Genomic DNA, 20,851 nt, shown 5'->3' on the forward strand with positions numbered 1-20,851 from the left:
GTGAAATTTTTTTTTTAACTTTCTTATTTGACCCTTTTATAATGCAGCCCTATACTCGTTTTTCAGATGCATCGACTTTCCCTGGATTCCGAGGTATAAAGCTAATTTGACTCCACTATAAATCCATATTTCTTTTTATTAAAGCTGATAGTCCTCGTAGTTGCTGCTTTAATTGTATTATTTTGTATTTAATTGCATTGTAATAAATAATAATAATAAATAATAAAATAAAAATTAAATACATTTCTGATTTTTTTACAAGGAAATTAAAACGCTTATGAGGACACCTTTTGAGAAATCTAGAAAAAAGTGTAAAAAACGTTTTTTCGATATTTATCACCAAATAGGAAATCTTGGTCGAAAACTTCAAGTTTAGGTTTTCTAAGCACCCCTACAACATATTCAAAATTAAGCCTTCTCGGTTCATTTGCATTTCCAAATGTATAAATGACTGGTGAGTCAGTATGACATTTCGACCAGCTTTAGAATTCTTGAAAAGCACAGACCGCTCTGAAATTGCATGAAGAAATAAACGAGTACACGAAATGAATTTCGCTGAGTTACGTGAAGCAAATTGTGGTCCACGATTATCATTTTGACGATTAACGTTTTGAAATTTACGGAAAAGACCCCCTTATCTACTTGCAGGACACCACGCTATCTTTTCCGTAAATAAGTTATAAATATCCTTCTTCACAATAGTTGGCTTCCTTTGGGCCAATCGTGCACTTCGTGATAAAGCATGAAAGTTCCATTGTTGGCAGTACTCAATATACAAGTTATTATGAGATATTGTGCCACTTTTTTCATCCGAATTTTTGTTTTATTAGATCAGGTGTTGAAAAATCAAGTACCATATGAGTAAAAATGTTTCACTTGATGTAATTAGAAATGCAACAAAACATGTGCAACATAGAAAATTTCTTGTATCTTGTTTAGGGTGGTTTCGTGGATCGGTAATACAGTTTATCCCGGGGAGTTCACGGTTTGAAATTTGATGCGGTTGCGGATCGAGTAGATTCCCAGGGAGTGAATCACTGCGTCTTCGGTAATAGGCATGAATAACTTTTATATTGGGCACTACCTACTATGCAAACTTCATGCTTTATCAAAAAGTGTACGATTGAGTTTTATCATTGCTTGGCCACCTCACTACAAGAATAATTTTATAAAATCAGACCAGTCAAATATAAATTTCGTTTAACTAAATTCAATTCATAATATGTTGATGGGGGTGACCTTATACCGATAATTTTATGTTATAAAACGGTCTCCAGATACAAAAAAAAAAAAAAAACGACGTTTCGTTTATGTCTATGAACATCATCAAAATGATAATCAAAGCTTTACATATCATCAATGCTGACAATACACAAGAATACAAAAGGGGAAGGAAACAAAAAGCTCTTAATATATGAAGGGTCCGGGGTAAAAAAGGCACATGTCCACTTTTTGTCAAAAATAAACTAATGATGGTGTCTGGTAGTATTTACTGAGCACTATCTGGCGGCATTCTTACTTTTATAAAACAAATTTAAGCCTTGCTGAAAAAATAAATAAATTGTGTGCTTTTAGTACTAAGTTGTATGGATAGCAAAATTTTAAAATGCGTTTTTCTTTAAATGAGTTGGAATGGACTTCTGCTGGTTTTCTCCTGGACCCTTCATATGTATGATCTATTGTAATTGTTTTGATTTCAAATTTTCCTTAGGCATGTTTCTTGTCAATTTGACTTTGAGGGGACTTGCTTTGATGTTTGTAACCAATTTGCCATCACCTGATGGTGTTCTTAGACATGAAACGTCATTAGAAAAATGTATTTGTTTTATTTGACCTGAATCCCGTTTTATAACATAAATTTAACTTAGTTCGAAGTTTTAATTAAACTGAAAAACCAAATAAGTTGTTTAACCGAAACCAAAATGAATTTCAAGGAAACAAAATTAAGTTTTATATTTTTGTAAAAACAATACATGGTTTATTAGAAACGAGGATGGTTTTAGGAATGGAACAAGGTAGCGGAAACATCCGAGATAGATTTGAGTAAGGTTTGAGATTTACTTTTATATTCGCCTTAATGAAAATGATTATTCTAAAGATGAGTTTAACAAAGGCATAACTTCATTGATTTTTCGTTTACGAGGAAAAAGAAGTGAAAGAGAATAAGTCATACATTTTTAGAAATACTTTGGACTTGAGAGAAATAAAACGGAGCGTTTTATATTAGAAAAAAGATGAGCCTTGTATGTATATTATTGGTAAATTGAATGGATGTAGAAAAACTACATAAATTCCTTAAAATTGCAAACTATTATATAAAAAATTTCATAATAATTTAATAAAAAGATTTTTTAATTGCATTGTCAACCTGGCATATGGGAAAGCTATGATCAAAAAATGTTTTGTATATTTTTAAAATGTAAGCAATCTTTTAAGAAAATATTAAGTATCTAATACAAATTTTATCTAACCTAAAATCTACATTATATATATATATATATCCATCTAAAAGTGATGGCAAAATTTGTTAAATAGTAGCACAGATAATAAATTTTCACAATCTTGTCTCTTCAGAAAAATATGAATCATTTTTTTCCTTACCAGACAAAAAGCTTTCAAAAATAAAGCTCTGAAAAAGCTCTTTTTTCACTCATACAACTTTTTCCTTTTCTCTTTTTTTGTTACTGAATACACAAACAAAGTTAGGCAGATTGGAAAAAAATGTAAACAAACCTTTTTTTATAATGAAGTAGGTACATATATGAGAGTTGGTGTAGGTAATGCATCTTGTTCTTTTTTTGTGCGGTTTTGGTGCGTACAAGAAGAAAAGTGTGATTACGATTATGTCGATTTTGTTTGTTTCTTTTTTTTGTGAATGTTATATGTATGTCCGGTATGAAAAATAGATATATTTTCTTGTGTATTGAAATATGAAATTTGTGTGGACAGTCGTTGTAAAACGTGCTATTTATTCCTTTTTGAAGCCAAAAGTCTTTTATTTTGTTTTAACCCTTAACTATAGTGGTGGGTCCAGGGGACCCACATCTACTTTTTAAAAGTTAATAGGATTTTTAAGACTGAATTTTAAAGTGCAAATTTTATTTTGAAAATGAATTTTCTCTTTTTTTTTTACTTCTTCTAAAATTGTTATCTTTTAATGCTCAGTAAAAAAAATTTATAAAAAAATTCAATTTTGTATTTTATTTTATCATTTCAAAACACCTGGGTCCACTGGACCCACCACTATAGATACCTCACAAAATTTCACCACTATAGTTAAGGGCTAAAAAAAGCTGTTTTAGGTTTATAGTTTTCGAAAAAAAAAAACAAAAAATAAAACAAAATTCAACCAATTTTTTCAAGGATTTATGTAACTACTTAAGTAGTGATTTTGTTTTCAAAATTCAATGCTTTCAGTTGTTTTCAAAAAAAACTAGAAAACCGGATGTAAAAATTTCTTATTAAATTACAAAAAAAAACTACTTTTTCCAAGAAAACTCTATAATTTTTATTTTTGCGTTACTGGACTTGTTGGTAGGTAATTTAATTAAAGAAATTAACCTTTCTTGCATTATTTTTGTAACATTTAGAGCCTTTTGTAACATTTAGAGCCTTAGAGAACAAAATAGTTAATATCGGGATAACTATTAAAATAGTTTAAAAAATAGTTATTTGTGACTATTTTAAATCAATCGAAGCACTCGTATTCTCCAAATTAACTATTAAATTGTCAATTTTACTTTTAAAATAGTTATATGTGACTATCAGTCAATAATGACTTTTTAAAATAGTTATCCCGGGTTTAGTTATTAAAATAGTTATTTTTTCTCTGAGTGTAGGTATACAATAAAGTGACACAGTGTTGGATTGGATTAACCTTGAACTAAATAATATTTTTTTTCACTGATATAACGAATTTTTCTTTGGGGCCCCGCGGCCAATTCCAAAAAAAATTAGTTCAAACATTTTTTTTCTGTTTATTTGGTGGAAGAGATTACTTTGCTCTTAATTTTTTCTCTTGCGTTTGGTGTGTGTTTTAATAAGTTTTATTTTTTTTATATTTCCTTAATATCAAGGTATAATTATTATGTAAGTAATTTTTTATTTCACAGGGTGTTTCACATTTTTGTTTTGGTAATTGAAGTTAAAAAAATGTGTTTTTTTCGATTTTTGTACCTTTGTTAGAGCAATACTTTAGTTATTCCGCTAAGAGACAATATTCAATGCAAAGCTTGATTTATTATTAATCAAGAATCACTAAAATTTGGCACCCCAATTATGTTATAATATATTTTTTTTCGATTTTTCTAAGTGGCTATCAACAAAATAAAAAATGATCTACCGTCAAAATTGAATAATTTCTTAGGATTTGGTTAGCTTTGTAATAAATTTAAGAGCTTTTTTTTATTACACAGGATGTTTAAAAAACAAAAGGCTAGTGAATTCATTTAAAAATAGATAAAACAGAAATACAGGGTGTTTTAAAATCCAAAATTTAGAGTAAGAGAAAAAAAAAACTAAGTAATTTGAAAAATTAAAAAAGAAAACTACCAAGGAATAAAAAAGATTATATCGGATAAAGGGTGTTTCAGCAATAATAAAAAAATTTAAATAATTTTTTTTTAATATAATTTGTTAAATTTGACCAATTTTTTGGAGTAAATATTCCACTGTAGTTAGGCTGTTTTGGTCTATTCGCATTTGCTTTATATAGACCAAAACAGCCTAACTACAGTGGAATTTTTTTTTAATTTTCATAACGTTTATCGATATTTAAACAGGGTTTTCATATTTGCATACCTTAGTTAATAATCAAGTGCTTGGTCATTTATAATTCGTGGCTTACACAATGTGCTGCTTTCTGAAGATAGAATAAATTTATTTAGGTATGGCAACTATTAGAACGCTTTGTTAAAGATTCAGTGAAATATAGGCTAAAATCGGTCGAAACTGTGGAAGCTTGAAATTTACATACTTTTCCCGACTCATTGAGAATTTAAGACTGTTAATAGTCTAAGATGAAATAACTTTCTCATATTATGATAGCAGACCATCATTAGATAAAACAAAAAAGAATTTGATGAAGAGGCAAAAAACCCAATGTTTCCAGTTAACTTTTATGTAGTTTCCGAACTCCGTATATAAAAAAATTGGCTAATTATGCATATAAAATTATTTCTATTTCATTTTCGTATGTAATAGTTATAAATATTACCAACAAAAATTAATAAAGTTTTTTTTTCTGCGCGAAATTAATTTTTTGAGAGGATCTATCAAGGTGCCAAAAACGTGTACTTTTAGAGCTCTGTAAATCAACAATGTGTGTAAATATGTTATTAATCGAACTTCTACTCATTATTGTACTTATTTTTTTAATATTGATTAATTATTGATATATTTATAATTAATCTTGCAAAGAAACAATTCTCAAAAAGTTAAACCTGTAAGCGCTATTAATTTAATTCCGCTAAATGAGCGTATTCCCACACTGTGCGGCGGTGGGCGCCCCAGGCATAGGAAGACAAAATTTCAGGTCAGTTTTCAGGTGTTATCAATGAAAAGAAAATGATCAGTGTTAATCCAATACTGTGTCACTTTGTTCCATCCTCATTCAAGGCTGACTAGACTAACGGCCTTACATCTGGATGTAAAGAAATTTAAATGTCAAAAATAAATCCAAATCCACTACTTATATCCAATTTTTTAAATCCAATCTCGTTAAATTCAAATAAATTTAAACTGCTTTCTGAAGGTCTGTTTAACTTTATAAATCCAGATGTAAAAGTCATTTTCACAGTGTTCAGATGTTTTGTCAAGTATTTTGAAAATGTAAAATAAAGATAAATACAAATTATACAAAATTTATGGAATAATCACATGATGTGTGTGATGTTCAAATAATTTTTCATGTTATGTTTGTAGGACATGTTACTTGTCAGTTAAACTTTATACTGTGTAGTTGTAAGAAGTTTATTATTTATTTAAATGTAACAATAATTTTTGTAAGTTTTACTGTATTGTGAATAATTTGTAAACATTTCTAAAAATATTTATCAATGCTTAAATAGAAACCATTGTTCACCTGATGATGTCCATATACATGGACGAAACGTTGTGACAAAAAGAAAATATTTGTTTCATTTGACCTGAAGCCCGTTCACCAAGAAAACTTATTTAGTGAATAATATGAACAGACAATTAAATCCTTGGATTTATGAAATTCAGATTTAAGTGATTGGATTTAAAATTCACTTTAATCCAAACTAAATCCAGAGCCGTAAAGGTTAATGTTCCATAAATTAATTTACTAACAAGTCCAGTCACGTAAAATAAAAATAAAGAGGTTTCTTAGAAAAAAGTAGTTTTAGTTTTGTGTTAATTTCTCGAAAATGACAAGATATTTTTGGATCCGGTAATTTCTCGAAAATGACAAGATATTTTTGGATCCAGTACATTCCTTCTGAATCACAAATTGTGTTCAATACTTCTTCTTTTTAATAAGTTTGAATATCAAAAAACAAAGAAAATAGATCAGTTCTGTTTAACTTAAAACAACTGAACAAGTTTATCATGAATTGTTGACACATGCGTAGGTACATTGTTTCGCTCGCTTGCACGTGCAGCCATTCTATTACGCCAATCAAGTTTTATTGCAAGCACTTAATTTGACTATTTCAAACAGATATAAAATAGAAAAATGTATCTGATGTGACTCTACAAAATTGAAGAAAAAGATCAATAATTAAAAACAAGGAACCAAAATGAATGAACGCTTAACCCAGCTAGCCTTAATCTCGAAAATTTTACTATAAGAACTCGAGCTACATAAGGCCAATCATATTCCTCGCCTTTTTTCTATTTACAAAAACCAAACCAATATATCATTTCTCTCCATATGAATAAGACATCTGTATAATTTATTCTCTGTGATAGTAAAAGCATTATGATTTAATTTAAACTAGCTGATTTTTTGAAGGTTTAATAGATAGTTAAATGTACATTTTAGTCCAATAAATGAAGCTAAAAAAAAGGGGGTTACCCTACAAAAGGTCCGGTAGTGCTAAATTTTTGATATGTTGCTAGGTATGGTTAGTAGATAAAAAAAACCAAATTTCCACAACCACGCCCCCTCCGCCCCCTTCAGCATCATCGAAAAACCATAGAAATCTGGCACTTTTTTCACTTTTATGCCCATAACTTTCTTCTGGTGCATTTTATTGAAAAATTGTTGGTAGACTTGTAGAAAACATAATTTCCTACGAAAATGACCTTGGTAGTATTTTTATACAACCAAAAACAACGAAGTTATGAAGCTTCCAAAAACATGTAAAATTTCGGATTTTGCAATATTTTCAGTTTCTTGTCACTTAACAGTGCTATAACTCTTTAACAATTGACTTTTACGCAAAAGTCTTCAAATCAATCTTATAGACAATTTAATTACCTAAAATAAAATGTAATTTTATTTGATTTTGTGAATCAAATAACCGAGTTAGGGCTAAAATATTAAAAAAGTATTTTTGATAGTTTTCGACACTTTTTGAATTATCCATTAAATGAATAATTTGTATCCCACAAAAGGTCGGGTGGTTCTTATTTTATATTTAATCAGGTTTTAATGGTAGATTGAAAAAAAATTCATAGCCACGCCCCCTCCGCCCCCTTAACCATACTCCAAAAACCAATTCTGCATTTTTTAAGTTTTATGAAGTTTCTTATATGAGTTGATGAGTTGACAAGTACGATTGAATGAGGTTCAGCTTTATTGCTATATACATAGGTTGGTCCTTAGGAACAAAAAATTGGGGACGCTCCCTAGAATGGTTCCAAATCAGGAAAAAAAAGCCCTAATTTTTTCAAATTTGTCTTCCTAACCCTTCCTGACCATATTTAATTAAGAAGTTTATATCAAAAATCCGCCATTTACCCAACACTGGACACAGAATATCGCCCTTGATATAGTAACTTCTTATCAAAATAGGGCCAGGAAAGGTCAGAGATAAAAATTTGAAAAAATAGGGTATTTTTTTCCTGATTTGGAACTAATCTAGGGGGCGTCGCACTCATTTTTCGAAAAAGAGTAAAATAAGGACCACCCTAATATACAACTATCAATCGGTAGTTGCTGGGTAATTCCATTAAAAAGTGGACACGAATTTTGAACAAATTATGCAGTCTTTTTTACTTTTTTTATTAGCAAATTACAATTTACAAACGGCAACTCTTTATGCAAGTTGCAAGAAAAGATTCTTTGTGGTATTCCCTTATGGATAGACATAAAATTCAGGGAGTTTAATAATCCTAAAGCATTTTTATAGCATAAGCTTGCCAACAACAGAATAATTTCACATGAAAATGACGGAAAAACAAGCAAACTGAAAATATGATGAGTCTAATAGTGACGATGACAATATCCCCTCGTGAGTGCTAAAATAAGTTAACATTTAAGCAAGCTTCGTTACACACTATTCGATTATAAAAAAATCTTGAGTGAAAATGCATCTTTTCTTTACTTTTGGAACCACAAATCGCAGGTAACATGAGTTACCAAAATAATGTAACGTGAGTTACCTCAATATTTTAAAATTTTTCCTCGAAATATTGAAAAAATGTTTGGTTTTGTCACTCATATTAAAAGCTTGTAATTTTGTATGTATGGAATCTTCATTGAAAACAAATTAAGATTCTTAATTTCACATAAAAACTTCATACTGTCGGACTCTTAAAATTCGTGTCCGATTTTTGTAACGTGAGTTACCATCAAACTTTTATTTTTCCCAAGCAAATGTTAAAAATAAAGACAATTTTTTTAGTTAATTATGAAAGTAATAGTTATGCTCCATTCATGGATAGCAATTTCGTATTAATTTATATTAAAATTAACAAAAAAAAAATTATTTATGTATTGGAAATTTTTGTGAATGTAACGTGAGTTACCATGGAATTGCCCTGATACAAATTTAATTTTAATATCTTATTACTTAATTAAAAAAGTTTTGAAAGCAGAGAATGGTCCTAGTCGTTATAAAGAAATCTAATTACAAAATTCCAGTTGACCAGTTTTCCTATAATTTTGGTTTAAAAATCCAAAATTTCAGTATTTATCAACAATCGATTGACAGTTGTAAATCACAATACGAGTGATTATAAAATGGATAATAGAACAGTCAAATCCTGTTTGCCTAAGAAGTTTTAGAAGTCATTCGGTCTAAAGTTTACAATACAGATGAGTACCCTTACCCATCCTCTATTTTTTGAAACTGTAATACTGAAGAATAAGAGTGGCCCTTTGGATAAATGGAAAAGGAAATGTTTGGCCTTATCCCATGCTGTTATAGCTGCTGCTCGTCCCCGATCCTTCCTTTCCCCCTTCTAACAAGAATAAATGTATATGTATAGGAAGGTCCTGAGCTTCTCATTGATATGATTACATCCCTTGGCTTTTCATCAAATCACCACGAGGTGCAGCTACTTTAAGTTTCTACTATCATGCAACCACAACCACCCCTGATTAAACTCGATCGTACGGATGCTTTCTTCCATTTGCGCCAGAATTAGTATCTAAAGCAGGTACCATAGAGCTTCAAAGATTTTTGAGGAAGACATCGACTTACTATACCTAGGGCAGAGAACGTGTACCTCGAAAACCTGGGAGGATCAATTTATCTGATGAATTCTCCATTTTTCACATTCAATTCTATGGAGAACGTCTCATTCATGCCATAAGTGAATGTGACACCACCTCAAACATCTTTGTTTTCGGAAAAAAACAAATTTTGCAAAATGTTTCAAAAACCCCTCTGCTCTTGAAGCTGCAGAGAAGCTAAGGACCCAAATGCCAGAGATCAGAAAGTATCGGAGGCGGGAGAACATATCTTGTTGACTTTATATGGAGAGGACAGTAGTCAATCTCTAAGCTCTCTTCGATATTTCAAATTTATGAGCAGTTCAACAAACTTAATTTGTGCAAACTACCGCCTACAACAGATCCAGTACACTTTCATTTCCTCCGGACTTATCACCAGATCATGGCGTGGATGGGTATTGAGAAAAACCTCTGGAATGGGGCTGGACGAGAGGATGCCACGTATTGCAACCCATTAAAACTGTGCAAGATCCTGGGGGTCAATTCCCGATCTGTGAAAATGTGAAGTGATAAGTTTTATCACGTTTTCATAATAAATTCGATTCTTGATTTTTGAAAGAAATAAAACAAATGTCAAAATCTTTTCACATGATAAATTTTTTATCATAACCCAAAATTCTTGTGAAAAATAATAAACAAATAAAAAACACAATTAAAAAAAATAAACAATCTCAACTACACCCGAATTCGAACCTAGGTCGGTAGAGTAAAAGGCAGTCGTCTTACTCAAAAGGCTAATTCGAATTTGTTTACAATGAAAACTTTTGTTCATATAAGCTATTTTTCTCAAAAATTAAAGTTTTTTTCATTTAGTACACATCTTATCACATTGAGTTTGAGAATCGCATAAGGGTTGCCTGTGAAGTAATAAAATGAAAAAACGCTGTGAAAATTGAAATGATATTATTTTTATCACTTCACAGTTTCACAGATCGGGAATTGACCCTCTGCTCCCCAAAAATTGATGAAAGCTGTGTCATGCAAATACCTATGTGCCTAGATGCATGAGACCTGGCAGATGCAGGAAAGAGGGATTTAAATGTTCCACATTCTGTAAGTTTTGCTGTGGACAATCCTGTCAAAATCGTCCACTTGAATTTTTTATGAAGATGACGACGAAGAAGATCAAATATCATCGATCAATTTGAAGAAAAATTCAACGAAGCCAACTTTTCTCATAACTCACCATCTTCAACTCCACCTATTACTTCTATATTTCCCCACCTGCTACCCCTTCCCCTCATACCCCAATTCTTTTACCTTCGTCCACTCATAGCCCACAGCTTTATAAGCGCATGAGATATTAAACTAGGTTATTAAGAAATATGACTTTTATTAAATAAAAATACTTACTATTACCTGGTTCTTATCAAATGAATAAAGTTGTATTCATGAAAATGAATTCCCTACAAAAGGATTTTTGACTAAAAATTAAAAATTAGGGAGTTATAGCGCTGTAAACAGGTAAGAAACTGAAAATAAAGAAAATCGGAAATTGTAACTTTTTTTGAAAATTCTTAGTTTGGTGGATATTGGATGTGCAAGTTGTAGAAAATTTTGTGTTCTACAATTTTGCACATTAATTTTTCACATTTAAATGACCAGGAGGAAGCTATGGGCATAAAACTGAAAAAATGCAGAATTGGTTTTTGGGGTATGGTTAAGGGGGCGGAGGGGGCGTGGCTATGAATTTTTTTTTCAATCTACCATTAGAACCTGATTAAATATAGAATAAGAACCACCCGACTTTTTGTGGGATACAAATCCTTCATTTAATGGATAATTAAAAAATTTTCGAAAACTATCAAAAATACTTTTTTATTATTTTAGCACTAACTCGGTTATTTGATTCACAACATCAAAGTGGGTTACATTTTATTTTAGGTAATTAAATTTTCTATAAGGTTGATTGTGAAGACTTTTGCGTAAAAGTCAATTGTTAAAGAGTTATAGCACTGTTAAGTGACAAGAAACTGAAAATATTGCAAAATCCGAAATTTTACATGTTTTTGGAAGCTTCATAACTTCGTTGTTTTTGGATGTATAAAAATACTACCAAGGTCATTTTCGTAGGTCTACCAACAACTTTTTTTCAATAAAATGCACCAGAAGAAAGTTATGGGCATAAAAGTGAAAAAAGTGCCAGATTTCTATGGTTTTTCGGTGATGCTGAAGGGGGCGGAGGGGGCGTGGTTGTGGAAATTTGGTTTTTCTATCTACTAACCAAACCTAACAACATATCAAAAATTTAGAACTACCGGACCTTTTGTAGGGTAAAACTCCTTTATATACTGGACTATTTGTAAAAAAAAACGACAACAATAATCTTATAAGCCTTTATGTGAAGAAATGATGACGCATTTATACATTGGACCAAAATATATTAATCTTAAGCAATTTTATATTTTAAATTTGTTAAGAAAAGATAATTTCAAAAAGAAAAAAAAAATAGAACTTACCTCATCAACTCCAATTTTACGACATGCTTCAAGGAAATTATCCACGTTTCTGCGACAACGCGCCATTGTAAGTTTGGACTGCAACATTTAAAAGTTTAATACTTCAAATATATGTAATTTCAAAATTTATATGACTTACGACCCCCGGCGACGGCACATGGATGCTAGCTACAGACCTCGGTCGTACATAATTCGCTAAGTGACAAAGAATGATACCATCAGTCAGAGCAGAAGCCATATCTTCAGGTAATATTGTTTTAAGACGAACTTGGATTATCTGCAATGAACAAAATTAAAAAAATAAATTTATTTGGTTAGTACAACAGAATCTATCAAACCAAGCCTCATAATATTATATGCATTTCAAATTTATGTGTAAAATTTAGTTTTTTGTCTAATAATAGGCAAATCCTGTACCTTTTTTAAAATAACTATAATAACTATAAAGAAATCATTGCCTTAACCTTAAAAATAAATGAGATTAAAGTATAGTACATTATTATAATTAACGTTGGCTATATGAGATGGATAGACACTTTTATTCAATAATTCAAAAATTTGTGAGATATTTTTAAGACATGACAAAAAATTCACTGCAATTTTGACTATCAAAAGCATTTGAAAATTATACTTATACTTTAATGTTTATGTTGAATCGGGCTTTTTTGGTCACTTTCTTCTATATGCAAATAAAAATTTTTATTTCATAATGTTTCCGAACTATAGCCCAGGAAAAATAGACTTTTTCAAGGAAAAAATTTGTAACAGGCTGATTTTTGGTATACAGCTTGGTGTTAGTGTGGTTCACAATCTGTGAAAAGTCCTCTGTCCGCTAGTCCTATTATAAGGGGTCAAAGGCCACAACATTTTTTATTTTAAAAACGGTAGGTAGCTGAGGCTATTTAAGAATATATTGCCCTAGAAAGTTTTCTTGTATCATGCCCTGTTTAGAAATAATAACCTTTCAAACTCGCATATATTTTTCTTGATATTTTTATATTTGTTATTTTAATCAAATTACTATATGGAATAGTTTGAAATGTTGTAATGTCTAAATAGTAAGTGATACAAAAAACTTTATATAACAATTTTTAGTAAAATAACCTCAGCTACAATTTTGTAGAACATAATTTTTGTCTAAAGCCTACCGTTTTTAAAATAAAAAAATGTTGTGACCTTTGCCCCCTTATAATGGGACTAGCGGACAGAGGAAACTTCAGGACTTTTCACAGATTGAAAACCAACCTAACACAAAGCTGAATACTAAAAATCAGCCTGTTACAAATTTTTTCCTTTCTTTGACAATTTCTCGTCTTAGTAGGAGATCCCGCCATAGGACGACCTACCCTCATCGTTATACCAGTTGAGAGTTATATTTTCTGAAAGCTAGTGTCTAAGGAAATAAATTGCACATGGGTTGCCTAGCGATATCCTGTCAAGGCATAGGGTTGCCAGGCCTTAAAGTTCTTTTTTGCAAATTTTTGAAAATGCGACCCTGCTTATATGGCAAGCCTAAGAGTTATAAAAAAAATATAATGTCATAGGAAATTTAATTCAAAAATTTTAATTTTCAGGATTTTTTAAAATTTGAAGTTTGAGTAGGGTAAACAAAGACGAATTTAGAAAAAGGGCAAAAATCTATTTTCTAAACAAAACGTGATAGAAATAAAATTGAAATTGGAATCGATAGATATTATAAATATATGAAAGCCACACATACAAATAAAAAATGTAAAAAATCTACAACGCGAGATATAGTCTTTTTAGAGTCATGATACTCCAATTCGATATTTGAGAAATAATTCACCAAAAATCAGAATGAAAGATGTTTTAAATAATTTTTATGTGATAAGTTAGGAAAAATAAAATAACTTGACACGTGTCTATCAAATTTTTAATTTAACTTACCGTTTTTGCGAGGGGATTTTTTGAAAAGGTGCTTATTTTCGTATTTCAACATATTAAAGGAAAAAATCTCGTCATGGGACGACCTATCCACCTCATTATACCAGTTGAAAGCTATATTTTCCTAAGGGTAGTGTCTAAAAAAACAGTTTGCACATGGGTTGCCTATGCCTGTCAAGGCATAGGGTTGCCAGGCCTTAAAGTTTATTTTTCATTATTTTTGAATACGCCACCCTGCTTATACCCAAAGCCAAAGAGTTGTAAAAAAAATATTATGTCACAGGAAATTTAATTTGAAAATTTTAATTTTCAGGATTTTTTAAAATTTGAAGTTTGAGTAGGGTAAACAAAGGCGAATTTAGAAAAAGGGCAAAAATCTATTTTCTAAACCAAACCTGATAGAAATAAAATTGAAATTGGATTCGATAGATATTATAAAAATATAAAAGCCACACATACAACAAAAAAATGTAAAAAATCTACAACTCGACATATAGTCTTTTTAAAGTCATGATATTCCAATTCGATATTTGAGAAATAATTCACCAAAAATCAGTATTAAATTTTTTTTTAATATTTTTTATTTGATAAGTTAGAAAAAATAAAATAACTTGACACGTATCTGTCAAATTTTTAATTTAACTAACCGTTTTTGCGGGGAGATTTTTTGAAAAAGTCCTTATTTTCGTATTTCAATATATTAAAGGAAAAAATCCCGTCATGGGACGACCTATCCACCTCATTATACCAGTTGAAAGCTATATTTTCCTAAGGGTAGTGTCTAAAGAAACAGTTTGCACATGGGTTGCCTGGCGACATCCTGTCAAGGCATAGGGTTGCCACGCTTTAAAGTTCATATTTTGAGTTTTTTTGACAACGCCACCCTGTTTATATGGTAAGTGTTAGAGGTGTAAAAAAAATTTATGTCAGAGAAAATTAAATTTAAAAATTTGAATATTCAGGATTTTTAGAAATTTGACATTTTAGAAGGGGAAACTGAGGTAAATTTAAAAAAAGGTCAAAAAGCTATATCCTTAACAAAGAGTGGTAGAAAAAAGATTGATACTGAAATCGATAGATATTGTTAAATTATATAAGTCACACATACAAACCAAAAATGTAAAAAATCTGCTACTCGAGATATGGACGTTTAAAAGTCAAAACCGTGAAATTCGATGTTTGAGAAATAATTCACCAAAAATCAGCACGAAAGGTATTTGAAATAATGTTTATGTTATTAGAGAGCATAAATAAAATAACTTGACACGTATCTGCCAAATTTTTGATTTGACTTAGTTTTTGGTTCCTGTGTATTTTTGAAGAATAACACCGAAACAGTGAATTGAATTGTAAAAATCTGAAATTCTTCAAAAATACACAGGAACCAAAAACTAAGTCAAATCAAAAATTTGGCAGATACGTGTCAAGTTATTTTATTTATGCTCTCTAATAACATAAACATTATTTCAAATACCTTTCGTGCTGATTTTTGGTGAATTATTTCTCAAATATCGAATTGGAATATCATGACTTTAAAAAGACTATATCTCGAGTTGTAGATTTTTTACATTTTTTTGTTGTATGTGTGGCTTTTATATTTTTATAATATCTATCGAATCCAATTTCAATTTTATTTCTATAAGGTTTGGTTTAGAAAATAGATTTTTGCCCTTTTTCTAAATTCGCCTTTGTTTACCCTACTCAAACTTCAAATTTTAAAAAATCCTGAAAATTAAAATTTTCAAATTAAATTTCCTGTGACATAATATTTTTTTTACAACTCTTTGGCTTTGGGTATACGCAGGGTGGCGTATTCAAAAATAATGAAAAATAAACTTTAAGGCCTGGCAACCCTATGCCTTGACAGGCATAGGCAACCCATGTGCAAACTGTTTTTTTAGACACTACCCTTAGGAAAATATAGCTTTCAACTGGTATAATGAGGTGGATAGGTCGTCCCATGACGAGATTTTTTCCTTTAATATGTTGAAATACGAAAATAAGCACCTTTTCAAAAAATCCCCTCGCAAAAACGGTAAGTTAAATTAAAAATTTGACAGACACGTGTCAAGTTATTTTATTTTTCCTAACTTATCACATAAAAATTATTTAAAAAATCTTTCATTCTGATTTTTGGTGAATTATTTCTCAAATATCGAATTGGAGTATCATGACTCTAAAAAGACTATATCTCGCGTTGTAGATTTTTTACATTTTTTATTTGTATGTGTGGCTTTCATATATTTATAATATCTATCGATTCCAATTTCAATTTTATTTCTATCACGTTTTGTTTAGAAAATAGATTTTTGCCCTTTTTCTAAATTTACCTTTGTTTACCCTACTCAAACTTCAAATTTTAAAAAATCCTGAAAATTAAAATTTTTAAATTAAATTTCCTATGACATTATATTTTTTTTAAAACTCTTAGGCTTGCCATTTAAGCAGGGTCGGATTTTCAAAAATTTGCAAAAATGAACATTAAGGCCTGGCAACCCTATGCCTTGACAGGATATCGCTTGGCAACCCATGTGCAATTTATTTCCTAAGACACTAGCTTTCAGAAAATATAACTCTCAACTGGTATAACGATGAGGGTAGGTCGTCCTATGGCCGGATCTTAGACTATCTATTCTTACTGGACTATACGTTTCGTCGTAATTTCTCGGCTTCATCAGGGGAATTTTATAAAATTTGTTAAACTTACATAAAAAAATATATTTTGTTACATTTAATAGGTAATGATAATTATTGATAAATGATTTTGAAACTTTTAATTTTCTAAAATAAAAAAATAAATTATTGACATTAAATAAAAATTAAATAAAAACATACATCACAGCACTTTAGAAAAACTAAATGAAAAAAAAAAACAACAATTTGAATTTAAATTTAAATAGATATTTACACCGCTCTTAATGCAAGAGAATAACTAGGTATTGTGTTGTCTCGATGCTCTTGAGTACCTATCAGTGGCGAGGCGTGAATGATTTCAAATGGTAAGTCGAAGAAAAATTAGTCACCAAGAAATTCAATTCCACATGTTTAACGCATTTCTGCGTTTCAAGCCATGAAATAAACCAATTGTCAAAAACATAAGATATATGTATAGTACCTATATGTATATATTTTTTTTAAAATAAAGTTTCTATTAAAAAGTGTGCAAGGTTCTACGTTTTTCTTTCATAAAACTCTGCAAGAACTTTTTCTTAAAAGTCAAGCCTACTTTTAGTAATTAGAATTTAGAAGATGTTTTTTTCTACCTATAAGTGCTAGATCAGAAGATCTTCTCTTTGAGAATGTTTAAAATATGTATGCATGAAAAAGATCTCTCGACGCTGACAGAAGCAACAGTTATCTAGGTGTATACAAAACTTTAAGTAAGAACGTCCTTTAGCTACAATTTTGTTTTCTTCATAAAACTAAACTGATTAAAATTATTTGAATCCTCTAAGAGAAAATAATACCTATAAAGTTACAAAATAGAGCTTGAACAAAACCATACTTTTCTAAAGGATTTTCCCGAAGTGAAAATTGCATTGGACCGTCACGTTTTTGAAATACTTGAATATTAACTGGTAGAAAACGTTAACGTTATTTTTTGGTACTTTTGAAGTGGAATTCTACCAACGTGTATTTTTTTAGAAAACTAATTTTTGAATCTCAAAAAGTCATGCTCGTATTTTATTGTACAAAATATATTTATTTCTTTTCAAAATTAATTTTTTTCAAATATTATTGCAAATAGAAATTTATATTTCAAAATCTTAGAAGTTGGCAAATGACAATTTGTGACTTCTGAATACTAAATTTAAAAAAAATCACAAAGCAAAAAACTTGCTCTCGACTTTTTTGTTTGTCGACCAATAATATTAAAGTCATAATCAAAACACTAAATCTTATTACCTAAAAACTTTTCACAATTTTTGCATCATCTAAATTTTTATTATTTCCAAAATTGCACTGCGTTCTGCTTGGGACTAGCTGAATTCTGGCAGTTGTGCCACTTTATGGAAATTGCAGTTATTGTAAGAAGAGTTATTGTTTGAAGAGTAAGAAAGTGCTCTTCAAACAAAAATGACTTATGACATTAAATATAACATTCACGCATATTTCTTATCATAGTGGAAACCTTTGACACACCAGCCCAGTGGAGAGATACATACAAATTCAAATAATAAGTCGGAAAGTAGCTATTATTTTCTTGTTCTATACCTTTTATATTTTCTTAACTGATTTTCTTGAAATAAAACTTACCTCACCCACAACCTGAACCTGCGCAACATAATTTGGCTCATCAGCTCAGTGATTGCGGGATACACACAAATTCCCCAAATAAGTCGGAGAAAACCGTCTTATTCTACCTTTTTTTCTTCCTATGAAAAATGAAACTTACCTCAAGCAGACTCTGACATGCGCACTGCGCATTCATTAACTCAGAGCGAAAATTATGAGAGATACATCATACATGAAAATTCACCAAAAAGTAAGACGAAGAATATTGTCTTATTTTCTTCCATAAGAAAGCGTGTATTAAACAGAGAGGTCACAAGGGCAGTAATAAGTAAATGAAAAAAGAGGAAAGAAAACAAAGGAGAGTGGGCATTTTGGCCCATTGGTGTAACACATTGAGACATACATCAAATGAAAGGTCTCGATGAGTGTACTATTTTTTTGTATCGGCACAAGTCTGTATCTCGTGCAGGGAAAGTGCAGTGATGCATTTTGTGTCTAAAAATGTATGTAATAAAAATTCAGAAAAGTATACATTTTGACTAGACACTCGATTAACTTGGTTCAAAAAAATTACATAACTGTGTTGGGAGATCAATTGGGCTATTCCATCGCCAGTTTTCACCCATGACGCAATGCATTTTTCGGTTTTTAAAACACTTTTGTATGGGACGTGGCTCATTTGTGTAACACATTGATACATACTTCAAATGAAAGGTCTCGATTAGTTTGTTATTTTTTTATATGGACAAAAGTCTGTCTCGTGCAGGGAAAGTGCAGTGATGCATTTTATGTTTAAAAATGTATGTAAAAAAAGCATACATTTTGACTAGATGATCGATTGACTTGATTCAAAAACATTATAATAACTTTGTTTTGTTGGACTAATCCATCAACTGCTCTAATTTTCAAAAAAAAAAAATGCATTTATCGGTTTTTATGGATTTATGAAATGCAATACCAAAAAATGTTTGAGTTAGTATATGATTTTCTGTACTTTGAAGTCGTTGGTTTTGAAAGTTATTTAAATATACGATGGTTGTGACTAATTTTTCAAAAATGCAAATCAAACTTTAAGTTATATTACTAATAAAATGTTGAAGTGAATTTAAACTCCAAACCATAGCTTTTTTTGTTCTAAAAACACAAACATGTAAAATAAGCTGTACCTAATACATTTTTGAACATAAAATGCAACACTCCACCTTCCACGAGAAAGAGTTTTGTGTCCATTCAAAGGAATAATGCGCTCATCAGTACCTTTTATTTGATGTAAGTCGCAATGTGTTACATTTATTTTTGAGCATAAAATGCACCACTGCACTTTCCCTGCACGAGATAGTCTTTTGTCCATACAAAAAAAATAACACGCTCATTGAGATCTTTCATCTAATGTGTGTCTCAATGTGTTACACCAATGAGCCACGTCCCATACAAAAGTGTTAAAAAAAAACCGAAAAATGCATTAAGTCATGGGTGAAAACTGGTGATGGAATAGCCCAATTGAACTTCCAACACAGTTATGTAATGTTTTTGAAACAATTTAATCGAGCATCTAGTCAAAATGAATACTTTTCTGAATTTTATTACACATATTTTTGAACATAAAATGCATCACTGCACTTTCCCTGCACGAGATACAGGCTTGTGCCCATACTAAAAAACAATACACTCATCGAGACCTTTCATTTGATGTATGTCACAATGTGTTACACCGATGGGCCACGTCCCATACAAAAGTGCCCAGTCTCCTTTGTTCTATACTTAGGAGCAAAAAAATGGAATCAAAGTGGGTTTTGTAAAAACGATAATTGATCAGGATGTAGTTGACACACATGAATGTTAATGGTACCATTGAAAAGCTTGAAATAAAAGCTTTAAGTAAATGAACTTAAAAATCTGTTCACTTTATAAAGATCCTATCAACATAAATGAATTATGTGAGGAAAAAAGACTGAAATTGAAAAAGAGTGCACCTCCTCTGGAAAATTGAACATTAAAAAAATGAAGTGCAATTTGTTTAGAGATAACGCTAATACTATCGTAAGGAAAAAAAGACTGCAATTTGAAACAGACAGTATCTGGAAAATTAACATTTAAAAAAAAATTAAGTGCAATTCATTGGAAGATAGCGCTAATACTATCGTATGCATTTTTATATTTTTCCCAACAATTCAAAGTAAAAAATTCAAGCTTTTAAATGAGACCATGAGACTTTGAAGAAAAAATATTTTATCCATTGCAATTTTTGTTTTTAATATAAGAATTTATTTGATTCCGTTTTTTTGCTCCTAAGTGTATTATTTATATAACGACAATTTTCGGGTTACCTTTTTTTTGCTCTAGTTTTGTGTTTGTTTATGGAGTGAGTTGAAAAGCAGATAGGTGTGTAGAGTAGAACTGAAAGAAGAGTATTTGAAATAATGTTGATAGCGTGTGCAGGTGTTGATTGAAATTATATTCATGTTGCCAGAAGTTTATGTTGTTGAGTTTGAGAATTTCAAAAGGTAAGACGGAAATAATCGAGTTATATGAACCCTTCGCCACTGGTACCTATTCATTGTTTTTTCTATATATTGTGTTATACGTAGACTTTCAAGTGTGTATC

General features: G+C 30.3%; 1 protein-coding gene across 1 annotated transcript in view; it reads right to left on the minus strand.

Annotated features, from left to right (window-relative positions):
• Positions 1–20,851, minus strand: part of LOC129916193 (leucine-rich repeat and calponin homology domain-containing protein) — a 204,449-nt gene that overhangs the window by 79,084 nt on the left and 104,514 nt on the right. The window contains exons 8-9 of the mRNA XM_055996027.1: positions 12,245–12,382; positions 12,106–12,183 (exon numbers count right to left, since the gene is read on the minus strand). Of these exons, the coding sequence (XP_055852002.1) occupies positions 12,106–12,183; positions 12,245–12,382 (216 nt within the window). The remainder of the gene's footprint in view (positions 1–12,105; positions 12,184–12,244; positions 12,383–20,851) is intronic.

This window comes from Episyrphus balteatus, chromosome 1, assembly GCF_945859705.1.
Source record: "Episyrphus balteatus chromosome 1, idEpiBalt1.1, whole genome shotgun sequence".
NCBI classification, from domain to species: Eukaryota; Metazoa; Arthropoda; class Insecta; order Diptera; family Syrphidae; genus Episyrphus; species Episyrphus balteatus.